Source organism: Anabas testudineus, chromosome 15, assembly GCF_900324465.2.
Source record: "Anabas testudineus chromosome 15, fAnaTes1.2, whole genome shotgun sequence".
NCBI lineage: Eukaryota > Metazoa > Chordata > Actinopteri > Anabantiformes > Anabantidae > Anabas > Anabas testudineus.
Genome location: NC_046624.1, coordinates 21626166 through 21641385, shown reverse-complemented (window position 1 = coordinate 21641385; position 15220 = coordinate 21626166). Strand labels below are relative to the sequence as shown.

Here is a 15220-nt window from a genome sequence, read left to right as displayed (position 1 = left end):
CTGAATCTGGAGATGTGTTAACACCTCACATCACCTCACTGTAGACGCTTCAGAGTTACTTTGTGCCTCTGAATTACTGAAACGTTATTAACACGACCCAGGTGTCACATCTGTGCATAAACTTCACTTAATGATGTCAAATGGTACAAAATTGAACTTTTGAAATGATTGTTTCTTCACTTCCTGTTCACTTAAACATTAATTCCTTCAAGGTACAAGTTGCTCACTTTGATAAAAGATGTTGTCAAAGATTCTGCAGCTCACAAACGTGGATTTAATTAAACCTGAAATGTCACAGATCAAACATGATGCAGTTATCGAGGAGGCTCAGCTAATAATAAGATGTTTTGACATGCTCCATCGTGGTTTTCCAGTCAGATAAAATTCACTACAATCTTTAAGTGACCAACAATTATCCAATCTGAGCTGAGTTTTAGCAGGAAATCTTTTCCAAACGGATTCTTGAGTTGATTTTACGACACAAAACGCGATGCAGCATCTAACAGTGCAAACTGAGACACTTATAATTCTTTAGTAAACAGGACTGACAGCAGAGGATCATGGGAAACTGCAGCTCAGCACCTTCAGTTACTACTTAAATTGGAACGAATTGTTCTAATATTAACATTTGATTTTTAGGTATCAAATCTTAAAACCGCTGGCTGAGATTTTATTCTGGTCTATTTGTTAGGACGTCCTGTAAGAAAAGTGTCAGTAGCTTTGTCTCAGCATCCAGTTCACACGGAGCTCGATCTCCATCATTTACTGTTTCACTGATCTGTTCAGTTCACACGACTCCAACAGCTCACAGTGGTTAGACAGAAAGTATGACAAGTAGAGTCTGCAAACTGTTTTTGTTCTTTGCCTTTGTTTCTGATGATCCTAAGACGTGTTCAAACCAAAGAGGATCAACCAAGACTGTTCCACTCAAAGAACGACAGTGGGAATTTCAACCTTTAAGACTTTCTAAGAAACAGTCGTGAAGATCCCGATTTTAAAAGATCATCTGGTTTTTATCACTTTCAATCAAGTTTCATCTGACGTCCATTTTATCTCTTCTGTTCAGACGTTGAAACCTGATGTGAACTGCACCAGGTCTCTACGGTTACACAAATTAAAACTACAGGTTTGTGACGTCTGACCGCAGCAGACCAAAACATGTCCTGAACGTCTCTTTAGAGGAGTTTGACCTGACAAGTGACGGCTACATGTGCAGAAGTTCTGTGGTTCAGACAAAAACACTTTGATCAGAGGACGAAGGACAAAAGACACGAGTCGTGTTCTGACACCAAACGTCTCACTAGTTTAAACTGATGCAGCAGCGTAATGGCGACAAACATCAAAATAACATGACACAAGATCCAAATGTCGGATTGTGCTTGTGGGCTTTACTAGATGCTGATTGGACGTCTACATTCACTGTGTCTCCTCCTCCTCAGTGTAAAGCTGCTTCAGCCTCAGTATGCTGACAGATGATTGGTCGGGTCAGGTGGACTGAAGCTGCTGTCAGTGAACTGAGAGAGTCAGTGAACACACCGGTGCTGCATTCAGGTGTAACAGGACAGAGCGCTTTCCTCCACTACAGGACCTTTAATATGCAAGGTTCTGGTTCTGAGTCGACAGCAGGACAGATTGTCGTTGAACCGTTTGATGGATCAAACTGGAGCTAATATAGATTTAAAGCAACATTTACTTTTGTCTCCTCACAGGTTTATTAAAGGGAGCAGAACCAGAACACTGGATCCAGCTGAATCTGATTGTTAAGTTCCAGTAGTGGACACAGTTGCGATGCATTCAGGGACCATTAATGACACGTCACACGAGCCGGTCACCTACAGCTGACAGCAGCAGCGGTGGTGGAGGTAAACTTTAAACAGCAGCAGATGTGTGAAGCAGAGATGAAGGTGTTGGACGTGAAGCTCCTCCCTCGTTCTTTACACACTGGAGAACAGACGCAGCTTCACGTGTCACAGGTGAGAGGGGTTTTCTTTTTCAAATGCGGTATCAGCTCCCTCCTGGTCTGGCCCCAGACCAGTTTCTCCATGACAGCTTTAACTTCCTCCCCAGAGAGACAGACAGGAGGCCACCCCCTGGTCAGAGAGCCTCCTGGTTGGCTGTCAGGTACTCCTCAGCCCTCTTGTGGGCCTCCAGAGCTTTGATGGTGTAGACGTCCTGCGGCAGCTCTGACTTCCTCCTCATCAGGGCCTTGTCCTTCTTCAGATCTTTCATACCCTGAAAGCAGACACACGGTCAGTCGGACCCGCTGAAACAAACACTAATTATGTAAAAAAAAATCGACTGTAAAGCTGAGGGACCCTGGTTTTAACTGTTCCAGCATAGAACACAGCGTTCAGTTGTTCTCATAAAGATTTCTTTAAACGTGTCTGATATTTACGAAGCCTTGGTCAGTAACAGTCTGTCGGTCACTCCGGGGTTACTATTGCAAAAAAATCTATTTAAATGTCATGAAATGAATTAGCTCTTTGAATTGGAATTACTGAGGCACAGCAGCTGCTGACAGATGTTCCAGTACCTGCGAGGCCTCGCTTGCCACGGTCTTCTTCAGCAGCTGGATGTCTTCAGCTGTTGGAGTCTCAGTTTCCATCGAGAACACAGCCACAGTACTGTCGCTGTAAATCATGTACTGTATAAAATACACAGACTGAGGGTTACAACAGGTCAACAGCAGTTACAATTTGGGCCGATACAGAACCGGACAGCCGTGAACTTTACCGATTACTGAGAACTGACCTCTTCCTGTGGCTGCAGTCCAGGACGGAGCTGATGGAGCTTGTTGCTCTGAAACGGGAGGAGAAAGCTCAGTAAGAAGCTTTTTTCCATACACTGGTTTTAATCAGTGAATCCAAGACACAGACACAGCGTAGTCATGTCATCGTCTCTGCTGACACCAGCTGCACCATCAGCATCACTAAAGAAGCATCACATACGATTAAGAAGCTGCAGACCCTGATGATCGGCTTCTCCTAAGACACAGATCGCTAACTGATAAAGTTTAACTCATTTGTGTCTACGACCTCCAGTACAACCTTCACAACCTGCAGCAGCGTACTCATACACTTCCTCCTTCTGTCTGGTGAGAAGCATACCTGTGGGTTCTGTCGGGCCAGCTCCTCTATCTTGTGCCAGATCTCCTCTCTCTCCTTCAACTTATACTTCTCCCTGCAGGAAACAGGACACAGACAATGAATCAAAGCCTGAGAAGTATCACGCTGCACCGCTGCTTCAGTAAAACACAGACCGATCGTATGCTGTGTCTTACTTCTGTTTCTCAGCCTTGTACTGCTGCGTGCAGTCATCAAACAGCTTCTGGTTCATCTCCATGAAGAGCTTCAGAGCATTGTAGATCAGACCGTGGATCGTCCTGACGAACAGGAGGAGGAGCTGCCTTAGGGAACTTGTTTCACACAGAGTTCATGATCCAACATCAAGTCTGAACCAAAATCAGTTGCAAATGTTTCTCACTGTAGTGGTGTGACTCTTAAGGCTGCATTATTTTCATTTGTCCATTAATCTTTTTATTTTATTATCAATTTTTAAAAATAACAATTAATTCTTTAGATAAACAATAACTAAAAATCCCAACTTCTGTCATTTTAACATGAAATCTAAGAAAGAAAGAAAGAAAGTTGTACGTTCGTCTGCTTTTGTGTTAAAATGTTTTTCTTCATTTGTTTTAAATTTGAAAAATTAATTTTTATTTATTCTTTTTTTTTTATTGACGGTTTGTGTGCGAGTTACTTGTTCCAGTGGCTCTTGGAGTTCTTGTAGAGAGCGGGGAACATGATGGGAAGGATCTTGGCGGCGTTGTCACTGATCAGACTCATGATGTACTCGTTGTTCCAGTAGTACAGAGCTCTCTCTGCCACCTGCACACAACACACGTCAGCGATCCAGTTAACCCCCCTGCATCAGTGGTCTGACAGCACCCGTGTTGCTTAGCAACAGAGAACTGCTTCTTTAGTTGGAGGATCACCATGTATTTAAAGAGGGGCTTCTGATGTGGTTTGAGTTCTCTGCCTCCAACAACTAAACTGTCTTCGATCATCAACCCCTGGACTAAAGCAGGAGGTCATGTGGACTGTGCCGTCTGTTACACGCTGTTACTGTAAATCCATGTAATCAGATTACTCCTAACTTTAATTTTGAGGTTTGTGCCTTTGAATTCCGGAGCAGCTGCTGCAGAGTTTGACTTGATTTAATCACTGAACTAAACTCAGAGACACAGTCAGAGCATCTTCCCTTAGAGAACAGCAGTGTTTTAGATTAGGCTCAGGTTCTAGTTGTGCTCCAGGTCAAGTTCAGGTTCTGGTGGTGTTACCTGGAAGTGCGGACTGGAAACACACTTGGCAAGCTGTCTGAAGAGTGGCTCCTGGACTTTAACAAACTCCGATGGCTCGATAACGTCCAGGATCTCTTCCAGCTCGTTCAGGAACATCACCTCCTTCGGACTGTGAGTCTTTGGCCAGAACTTCAGCAGACCCATGATCACCTGCAGGCATCACAGCCAACAGGAAGTCAGACTACAACTCCTGGACTCCATCTTCCATCTACCTAATAGCAGCTGGTCTGTATTCAGGAGAATTCAGAATTTTTACTTTCAGGGTTAAGAAACCGTTTTCTGCTTGTGCTAAATCTTCACCTGTGAGCCTGAAAGTCTCTAACAGGGTTTATGGAAACTGAATTAGTTTTATCCAAAGCAGGATCAGAACCATCAGACCAATTCATCACTGACACAGGATTTGATAAATGATGATCAGCAGCAGTTGTGTCAGGAGGACGGAGAGAGCACCTTCTGTAGCATTGTCATGGAAACAGAAAAGACATCAGACTCACCGGCTCTGTCAGACTGCTGTCTTTCTCCAGGAACTGAACCACGCAGTAAGCTAACTGAGAACAAAGAGAGGAATAGCGTCTTAGAACATCAACTGCATCACAGATGGACGGAGGGACGGAGCTCTCACCTGAGGGTGGTAGACGCTCAGAGACTTAACTTTGTGAAGTGGCAGGAGAACTCGGATGAGAAACATCTTGTGTTCTTCTTTCAGCGGTAAAGCAAAGCCATTGATAATACTGGGAGAGACGACAGAACGTGTTACAGCATGGAAACGGATCAAGACACGTGTCAGACGTTCTGTGTGTGCGTTACCTGCCCAGAATCTCCAGCAGCTCAGCGATGCCGTTGTGATGTTCTGTCTCATAGATGAATCTGTGGATCAACAGCGGTTAAACAAAATGGGAACTCTGGTTTTAACTGTAAATGACTGTTGTGCACCTGCAGAACTTGAGGTTCTCTGGTTTTGATGGTGTTTCTGGTTCTTCATAGTGGGGTGGGTCATTATGTGTTTGTAGTTGTGCAGGTTCTGTAGATCTCTGTGGGTCTACATGATCATGGTTCCTTATGTGCTTGTGGTTCTGCTGCTGTCTGTGGCTCCTCCAGTTCTGACCTGTAGAAGATGTTGTTGATCTGGCGGCGGATGTAGGCTCGGAGGCCGAGGAACTTGCCGTAGATCCGGTGGAGTATGGTTTTAAGGAAGTCTCTCTCTCTGGGATCCTCGCTGTCAAACAGCTCCAGCAACTGCAACAGAACCACAAACTCAGTCAGACTCAATGTTCTGTCTCATGTTCTACAGTCGTCTTAGCCTCAGAGGAGAGATCTTACCGACATTACAAACTTTTGGTCAATGTATTTTTTTGCGATGTTTGGCTGGAAGTCTGGAGACTCCAGGAAGCGGAGGAAGAACTCGTAAACCAGCTATGGAGACAAACACACAGAACACAGAATGTTGGTTCCTACAGACATATGGGAACATGGAGGACTCACAGAGACCCGAGAGTAGTAGAACTGTATCATGTCTATTTCACTGAGTGAGTCAATTTATATGTGATGTTTTAAAGCTGAGTCGTTGACAGATGAAGATCCGTTTTACCTGGAGGTGAGGCCAAGCAGCCTCCAGCGTCGGTTCATCCTCTTCCGGGTCAAACTCTGCTCCAGTCGGGTTGGAGGATGGAGGAAGAGTCCGGAACAAGTTCACTGAAAACTGAACAAGGAAACAGCTGTTACCATACACAGATATCATTTAATCATAAATTCAAAGCCAGTTCTTTTTCCTGATTAATCAAATCTCATTAAGTTATAGTCGAGTTCCCGTCAGTGGCAACACAACGGGACTTTACTATCACATATTAAAAAACATCAGCAGTAAACTTTTAAGAAGCTGGAACCATCAAACATTTATTTTTTTCTCTAATGCCGACAACTTTCTAGTTCTAGGACATTTATTAGCGTACAAAACAAAACAAGTCTGTCAACTGTCACAGACCCAATTGGTTTATATAGTTTGGACCTGCTGCGCCTCAGACATTTCCATGAAATGGTTTAACATTAGGGTTAGCGTGTGTCTGTGTGCTTCCTCACCATGATGACGGCCTCTGGGTAGATGGACTCCGTCACCACGTCACTGTTGTGTGTGATGTACTCAACCATCTCGTTGAGTCCTGCTCTCTTCACCTCTTTGTATTTGAGGTCGCTGAGAGGATCGCTGACAAAGTCAAACAGCACACAGCACTGACGCAGTTTCTGCACAAACAGCTCCTCACGCTCCATTGGGGGGGCATCTGAGGACCAGAGCCACAGGACACAGGTCAGCCAGGACGATTTCTATATTTTCCAAGACAAAGTCCCAAACTACATATCTAAATATCACCTATACATGTCTCACAGGAGATTCCCTCTTCATGGACAACATGTCATGTGATCACATACACACACATACAGCAGCAGAACATTTATGCCTCTACATCAGAGCTGTGAAGATACTGGAATATTTATCTTTTGTTACGCATGACAACCTCTGATGTGCAGCAACCTTAATCACGTTTATCAAAGGTGAAACTAAACATCACAACATGCAAAATGTCCAGTAGAATAAAAAGTCGAGTAACAGAACCATACAGACCTCTGACATCAGCCTCATAATGAACCACAGCTATGACAGCATGTGAGGCAGGTCACGCTGCTGAATCATGCTCTGATCCCGCACCTTAAACAGTGATGTCACCATGGAAACCAGCTCTACCTGCACCTAGCTGAGCTGCAGACAGATATTTAAAGCAGCTGGTTGGCTCAGTCTCTGTTGTCTCAGAGAAAACCCTGACAGGTGATGCTGTGATTTCCTGATCATGTGTGAAAGTCTGATGCTCAATCTGAGCTGATGTGTCGTTAACACAAACTGCATCTAACAGGTAACTCATGATACCATCATCGTATTTTCACCACCAAGATATACTGTAAGAAAATAATCTATAATCTATCTCGATGATTATTGTTCAGCTGTCAACAAGTTATTGAACCCAAACTGAAGCAGTGAGTAGCTTCTCATTTCAGACAACCATGTCTGAAGACACATCCTGTGGTCGTGGATAAAATGTTTATCTGTTTCAGAAGGGTCAAATTATTGGAATGAATCAAAGAAAACATCTGAGGAGACTGATCCAATGGAAGAAGGTCATGTGGTCTGATGAGTCCAGATTTACCCTTCTCCAGAGTGATGGGAGCATCAGGGTAAGAAGAGAGGAGGTGAAGTGATGCACCCATCATGTCTAGTGCCTACTGTACAAGCCTGTGGGGGCAGTGCTATGATCTGGGGTTGCTGCAGTTGGTCAGGTCTAGGTTCAGCAACATTATGAGTCCAAAGAATGAGATCAGCTGACTACCTGAATATACCGAATGACCAGGTTATTCCATCAATGTATTTTTTTCTTCCCTGATGATTTGGGCATATTTCAAGATGACAATACAAGGATTCATCGGGCTCAAACTGTGAAAGAGTGGTTCAGAGAGCAGGACTCATCATTTTCCCACATGGATTGTTCACCACAGAGTCCAGACCTTAAGCCCATTGAGAGTCTTTGAGATGTGCTGGAGAAGAATTTGTGAGTAATGGCGTCCGACTCGCCATCATCAATACAAGATCTTGGTGAAAAATAACTCTGGACAAGAATAAATGTTGTGACATTGCAGAAGCTTATTGAAACAATGCTACGGTGAATACATGCTGTAATCAAAGCTAAAGGCAACAAAATATTAGAGTGACTTTTTTTGGATGGTCAGCTTATTTATTAACTGCGGAGCAAACCAATGTCAGAAACACTGACAGTGTTTTACTATATGATAACAGCTCTGTTCTCTGGTCAGGGTTTGGTTATGGTTCCATTACCTTTGAGGGCAGGCAGTTTCTGCAGCTCTCTATTCTTGGTCAGGCTGAAGCGGGACGAGCTCTGGCGGCGCTCCTTCTTCACCAGCTGAGGACCTCCAGAGTATTTGATCTTGTTGAGCTGAGTGGGGGGAGGCATGCTGTTACTGGGACGCTTGCTGCCACTCTGCTGCTGGGACCACACACACACACACACACACACACACACACACGCACGCACACACGCACGCACACACGCACACACACGTAAAAGTTAGAACACATGTAAACAGAACTTTCTCTCACTGCTGTGCCCTGGGAGCAGCAGTCAACCCATTACATCTTACATCTGACAGTGAACTGCAGTTCATAAAACCCAAAGTGATGTCTTCAGATGTCATCTATTGTCAGATCATCAGTTTATAATGAAAACATGCTGTGAGATACCAGAGAATACACCACATTTTCACTTAATTAGCAACTTTAAACATTAATTATTTACCCTGACAACAGGCAGATGAACTTTTATTTTAGGTCTGTCTTAAAAAAGCAACTACAAAACAGCTGTTTACACAGTAGACAACACAAGGGACTGCAGAAGTTACACTTAGAGTTTAGTTCAGACTGTTTCCGTGACATTTCACCAAATCAAGACACTGAGATCAAGACTCAACACTAATGTTTCATGCTTTTTAATAACAGAGATGGAGCTGTCAGGAACAGGACATGGTCTTGGCCCAGTCACAAACAACTTGAGCAGCAGGCTGTTATGGTGGAACTGTGACCAAACTCTGTGGTTCTAAAACTGCCAGTGGACAAACATCAGTGTGAATCGTTATCAGACCGATCACATGGCACTGTTAGGAGGAAACATTCAGAATCTCCCCAGGCTGCTTTGAAGACGTCACAGATGCTTTAAGCTGCCGATTCCTGTAGCAAACTGTGCCCTGTTTATTGTAACAGAACCATGTGTCATTTACTTAAGTTGCTTATAAGTTATAGAACCTAGTACATGAAGAGGAGCTGTTACATTAATGACTGTGAATGAGGATCTCGCCAAAGCAACAACTTTACTGCTCCAATGTTGATGAATACATTCAGAAATTCTGTCTTCATGCTGTTCGCAGCTGTGTACACACAGACAGACAGACAGACACACCTAGAGGTTCCTGTCTCTGCTTTTATTTTACAGTGAGCAGAGTAAAGAACGTCAGCAGAAGTTACAGATTTATCTCATAACCAGCATCATTCTAGTTCTTGTTACTTTCACAAATAAATTAAAAAACACTGTCTGCTGCGTCGAAGCCGCTCACATGTTATCACACAGCAGTCGCTCTGTCTCAACTGTGTGGATTCAGACACATCAGCATGTGACACTGTATATTCCACCACATGTTCAGAAGAACCAGCTCACACTCACCTCGTCTGAGTTCTCTGTGGCTGCATCTTTCCCGCTGCTGCTGCTGTTCTTAGTGCTGCTTTTGGCAGATTTGGTTGTTTCCTGTTTACACACATTAAAAGTGTGACCAGAAGTGAATACAAACATAACATGTAATTTGCTCCATGTTTAGAGTAGTGCATATTTCAGCAAGGACTGCAATTCATCCCAATATTACTACTGTGAGTCAATGTAAAAAAAAAAAAAAGAGGTTCAGAAGGGTTTTGTTCTAACAACACAGATGTTTGTGTGAGAAAACTGCACAGATGTGTTGTAGATGTTCAGTCAAAATGTTTCTCTGCATCCAGTAAGCTTCTTTGGAACATTTTCTCTAATTTGATATCCAAGCTATCCAGCTTGCTATCATGGACATATTCTCGGATTTCTTTGTTTCTTAATTGTCAAAATTTAGAGTTACTCCTTTGCCAGTGCCAGGGACATAGATGGATGTTTTCTGGAGTTGCAATGTTACACATTCTTGTTTACAGCTCTGATTCACTTGATTCAACTGTACAAAACAGTTGTAAATGAAAACCACCTGTTCATGATTCGATCGTTAACAAAATCATCGACATGTTGGAGATTTTACCTGTGTTACTTGGTCAAGACTTTAAAACTTAAAGAGAAGCAGTTTATGATCACATACAAGAAAGAGCTGGGAAACTGGAACCAGAAGATTTTCTGGTATTTTTAGTTAAAAGTGAGTTAAACAATGACTGAATGGTGTTAATATAATATAAGTGAATATGTTAATCAGAAAACACATTGGAGAAGCTGTGATTTTATACTTTTGCACAAAATAATCTGAACTGGAAATAACACTTTACAGTTTATTAGATCACATATTAGAAAATTAGAATTTACCACAATCTAAGGTAACCTTCAAATAGCTTGCATTCTTTAACTATTCAGCCAAAGACAAGCAGTTAAAATTAAATCGATTATTAAAATAGTTACCGATTATTATACTGTGGTTTACTTAAGGAGCTCAGCCACGTTTTCAATATGGATTGTGAGAAGCCCTTTAAATACACAAACACTTGTAATCATTAAATAATGTTCTGCAGGCTCATCAAAATACATGTAAAAACCAACAAATGAAGGTGTGAGGATAAGACCAGTAGTAGATTTATCACATCAGGTCCTTTCATAAACTTCCAGAAACAACTACACTGAGATTCTGCTCATGTGACCCAAAGAGAACGAACAGGTAGAACAACTAATTAAACAGCTTTTACAGTTAATTGACTAATCAAAAATGAATGATGACTATTCATAAAAAAGAAAAATGACCACACCAGTCAGAAATTATTTTATATAACTTTCATGTAATTTCAGTAGTTGTATAATTTAATTAACTCACCATGAAAGTGCAGCTCACGTCTGAATCAAAGCTTCAGTTTTCATTAATATAGCCGACTACTACTAGTCAGTTATGTTCGTGATTATGTTAATGTCGTTTTAACACTTTTCCCAAACCAGGTGCTATTTTAATGGTTCTTTGTTGTTACAGATATTTTATTATCTTTAATTTCGGATAGATGAAAAACAACAGAAAGAATAATTGATGTTTAAACCTTCTGCAGCATCTTTTCCAGAAATGACGGCTGTCTGTCTCTGACTTTAGAAGAGCTGCACTCAAACTGGGACATTTCGATATTATTGTGAACGTTTCTGACACAGACTGGCGGTGACAAATAGCGGAACACAGCATAACAAGGAAACACAGTGTTCTATGTTCTCGGGTCACCAGATGTTCTCCCACGATACAATCTGCAGCACCGGCAGCTAACCTGCCTTCTCCCCTCCTCAGCTGGTTTGCATCACTTACTTCATGTTTTATGAGCTGCACACATGCACGGATGAGTCACAGTCAGCTCAGACACACTTTCATACTCCGGCCCAGTCTGTTTTCGACATTAATGAATAATATAAGGGAACAAGCAGCGGGTCCTCCCAGGAGCTCCAGGAAAAGCAGTCCGTTAGCCAGGATCCACCCGATCCGCTAACACGTCACTTACCTATTATAACACCTGGACACAGGCACTCACTGTAGCTTTAACGAAATCAAGTGACGAAGCATTTGATGACAAGCCACAGCCGCAGATAGTGATTTAAAATGCCGCTGGCAACTCTGAGCTAGCTTGGTCGCCCTCTGCTAGCGGGGCCTTCGCATCTTAGCTTGCTTTATTAGCCTAGCCTAGCCTAGCTAGCTGGTACTCGATTAAATATAACGTCTGAAGTATTGAGCAGACAAATAAACGGCCTCCTTTTAACCAACCGCCGTTTCTAGTTGTAAAATGCCGCTGTATTGTCCACGCCAGCTCACCTTTTCCTTCTTGGCTTTGTTTGGCATCTTGACTGTGCTGCAGAGTTTTTCTCCACGGAGACTCCGTGATGTTCTTCCCCGGGACTCAGACGCTGTCACTCGGTCTGTCTCGGCTCTGTGCGCCCGTTCCCGGTACGGCACGTCTGATTGGCTGCTGACGTGCAAATCTGCCTAGCGCCGCAAGGAGAGTTTTTCTGATTGGCTGTGTGAGAGTTCCGAGCTGAGGGTGAGACAGGACTTGAGTCTTCCCCAGCAACAAAAGCCCCTCACCCCGATATGATCCTCCGCACTGTCCGGGCGCAGAAACACCTGAATGTCCTTTGATATAAGTTAATGTACACCTGAGCTACCACAGGTGGGACCGATTGTGATTGATGTGAAAGACAGACAGCTAAACAGGAGCAGAATACTAATATGATTTTAATGTTCCCAGAAACAAACGGTCTTACTTCTAGTCCAAGGTCCAGCAAGCGCCCTTAAAGGCAGCATTCAGAACTAGGGACCAGGTCCTGGTCCAAACAGATGAATGGAAGGAGGCCAACCTGGTGACAAAGTAGAAGAAACTCTTAAGAGAATAAGTGTAATAAATGTGGGTCTGAATGAAGGAAAACGCTGCCTTTCAAAATTAGAACATCAATTGGTCACAAAAGCAGGTGTACAAAACACTTTTATTAATATATTAAACATTGCATAGTTAAAATATGAGAAGTTACATTGAGACAGTGCAATATGTAACCACAACCTTAAATTGTAAAAAACACTACACACTATCACAAGACTAGACGCCCTGAATTTGAGGCACTGCTATGAACCACTAAGGCCAATTTAAGATTCAAGATTCAAAAAACTATTAATCCCAGAGGGAAATGGTTTTGCCTCATTTCAGTTGTTCTCAACACAGGTAGAAAGAAAGGGAACCACAACCAGGTAAGATCCACACCAATATAAATGGAGAGAACTCAATGTATAGATATATACAGAATATGTGAGATGAAACTTAATATCTTACCTAACTCCACATGTCCCCACTACTTCCCCTTAATCTGCATTTAAAATACATTCAAAATATACTAATCTATGAATTTAAAAACGCTATAAAATCGACCAGCTGGCCTGACTCCCCCGGGTTCTAAGCTTCAAGTGCCATCCAACCAGAGTATGCTGGTCGTTCTCGAGTATCATTAAGCCCTACAGGAGGTATCAAGCCTCCCCTCCTCACACTGGTCCACCTCCATATGTGGTCCTGCATCTGCTTTATTCATACCTGGCCTGTCAGAGTGGTCCGTTGGTTAAGCATCCACATACTGCGCAGCTTCTGAGAAAACTGCTTTGACAGTTGTTGTTGCAGCTCATATTAGGCTCTTAAGGTTTGTGGGAGTGCAGGAGCCAATCTCAGCTGTTATAGGTGAGAGGTGGGGTACACCTGGACCGGTCTATCACAGGGCTGACAAACATTCACACCAACGGAAAAGTCACCAATTAACCTAAGTGCAAGTCTTTGGACAGTGGAAGGAAGCTGGAGTACCTGTAGAGAACTATGCACACACATGGAGAACATGTACCCAGCTGGATGGTCCATCCTGCTTGGTGTTTGGTGACCGGGTTTGTGACTGGAACTCCATGGTGTTTCTGGGTTGATGATATGCTGTCACATATTTTCATTCGTAACAGACAAAAAAAATTAGACAAGAAAAACCCTGAGACGAGACTCATGAATGTAAACTACACTCTGTATTTAAATAATGTGATGTCAGGGAACAGCAGAGAGCTGCTGCTGGTGATTTAACAAGGTGATAAAACTAGAAATTAATCACTACCGGACATTTTAAATTTTGGTGTATTATCAAAAAAAGTGCTGTTGCTGATGTCTGTGAACACCACAACAGTCCCCTAAACCAAGCCTCTCACATCACAGCCTGGGCAGGGCCAGAGGTTTTCATCTCAACTTATAAATGCTAATGGGCATTTAAAAGTTGTTTTCTTACATAACATGGATCTTGATGGAAATCACATTTGTGGATTTTAATATACTAACAAAAATTAGATTATGGTGTAGTGTTGGTTTGAAGTTCAGTACCGACTTTAAGTACTATCAAATAACTTCTAAATTATACAATGTGTTTTATAGTATTTTCTACCTCATACATGTAATCCTCTACATTTCAGAGAGAAAGGCTGTAAACTTTACGGCAGTACATTTACACAGCTGTAGTTGCTTTTCTTTCAACATAGCCAAACATACAGCTCGAGGTTACACCAGCAGCTGTGTCTTTGTCTTCTGGTCGTGTTTTAGATGGTTCTGAGATAAATCAATTCTCCTTTAAATCTCACAGTTTAACTTTCAGAGATGAAAACATGAGCGATGAAGAGAAAAATTAAAAAGTGACACAGATCACAGCTTTTTCTTCTTTCCCCATCAATCACCTTGTCACCTCTCAGACTGATCCATCGTTACACATCAGTAACAACCTGATACTGTCAGATACAGTGAGCAGCAAAAACACTGGACAGGTTGGTAGGACCAGTAACTGGACTCTGGAGATATACAGCTCCAAGGAGGCGGATACCTACAGAGGAGAACACAGAGAGGGAGACAGAGGAGGAAATATGCCTCCTTAGGATTGCTAGCTTGGTCCAATTTCCTTATTCCAGAATATTTCATACCACACGCTCAGCGTCATAGAACCACTTCCCCGAGTTCCTCTGTAGCGTTTTTTATCAAACTCAGCTCTCGGCTGAGTAACAGTAGAAATGTGTCCAGTAGTGACACAGATCTCAGTTCTCTGATAAACGTACTGCATTTATCAGGATAATCAGCAGAACAAACAGAATTTTAACAAACTCAAATATACTATAGAGAAAGAACGGACAAAGTATCAGTTTCACACACGAAGAATCTATCCAGGTGTTTTACCTTTGAGTAGCTGACAGGATTCCTTCCCCCACAGCTACAGAGACCAACAGACATACCTGTTCAGCAGGTAGGTCGTCAATTAGGCTGAAACCAACCAATCCACAAATTCATGCTGCAGGAGACAATTAAACTGAAACACAGTCAGCTTCAAGTCTCAGCTGAAACCGTGTTTGTTACTACACACAAAACTACAGTGGTGCACAGTACTCAAGTATTACTGCACTAATCTGACAGACACATTCATGTTTATAATACAACAATATAAGTACAGCATTCTGAAAATGAGTATTTTTTACTTCCGGTACTTTAAGTACTTTTATTTTAGT

At 42.5% G+C, this 15220-nt stretch overlaps 1 protein-coding gene across 4 annotated transcripts; it reads right to left on the bottom strand.

Annotated features, from left to right (window-relative positions):
* Nucleotides 1-2: 2 nt before the first annotated feature.
* Nucleotides 3-12132, bottom strand: ppp2r5d (protein phosphatase 2, regulatory subunit B', delta). 4 transcript variants are annotated; one of them, XM_026353945.1, is made up of 17 exons: nt 11981-12132; nt 9634-9714; nt 8238-8406; nt 6437-6636; nt 5949-6059; nt 5681-5773; nt 5466-5596; nt 5168-5227; nt 4983-5091; nt 4855-4908; nt 4340-4510; nt 3760-3887; nt 3281-3415; nt 3108-3180; nt 2752-2799; nt 2534-2644; nt 3-2232 (listed from the first exon to the last, which is right to left on the bottom strand). In XM_026353945.1, exons 1-17 carry the CDS (start codon nt 12005-12007, stop codon nt 2095-2097), a joined length of 1839 nt encoding a protein of 612 aa, XP_026209730.1. In that variant the 5' UTR covers nt 12008-12132; the 3' UTR covers nt 3-2094. The 4 variants fall into 4 exon arrangements, with proteins under 4 accessions (XP_026209730.1, XP_026209732.1, XP_026209731.1 ...); XM_026353947.1 differs by having other exon boundaries at nt 3281-3382; XM_026353946.1 differs by having other exon boundaries at nt 8238-8403.
* Between the last annotated feature and the right edge of the window lie 3088 nt (nt 12133-15220).

What these genes read in the sequence shown, in the direction of transcription:
- ppp2r5d (XM_026353945.1), bottom strand. Translation starts at nt 12,007, where the DNA reads ATGCCAAACAAAGCCAAGAAGGAAAAG. An exon ending in GAAACTGCCTGCCCTCAAAG is followed by an intron (nt 6,637 to 8,237) that starts GTAATGGAACCA and finishes TCTGGTCCTCAG; the next exon opens with ATGCCCCCCCAATGGAGCGT. An exon ending in ATCAACAACATCTTCTACAG is followed by an intron (nt 5,228 to 5,465) that starts GTCAGAACTGGA and finishes GTTGATCCACAG; the next exon opens with ATTCATCTATGAGACAGAAC.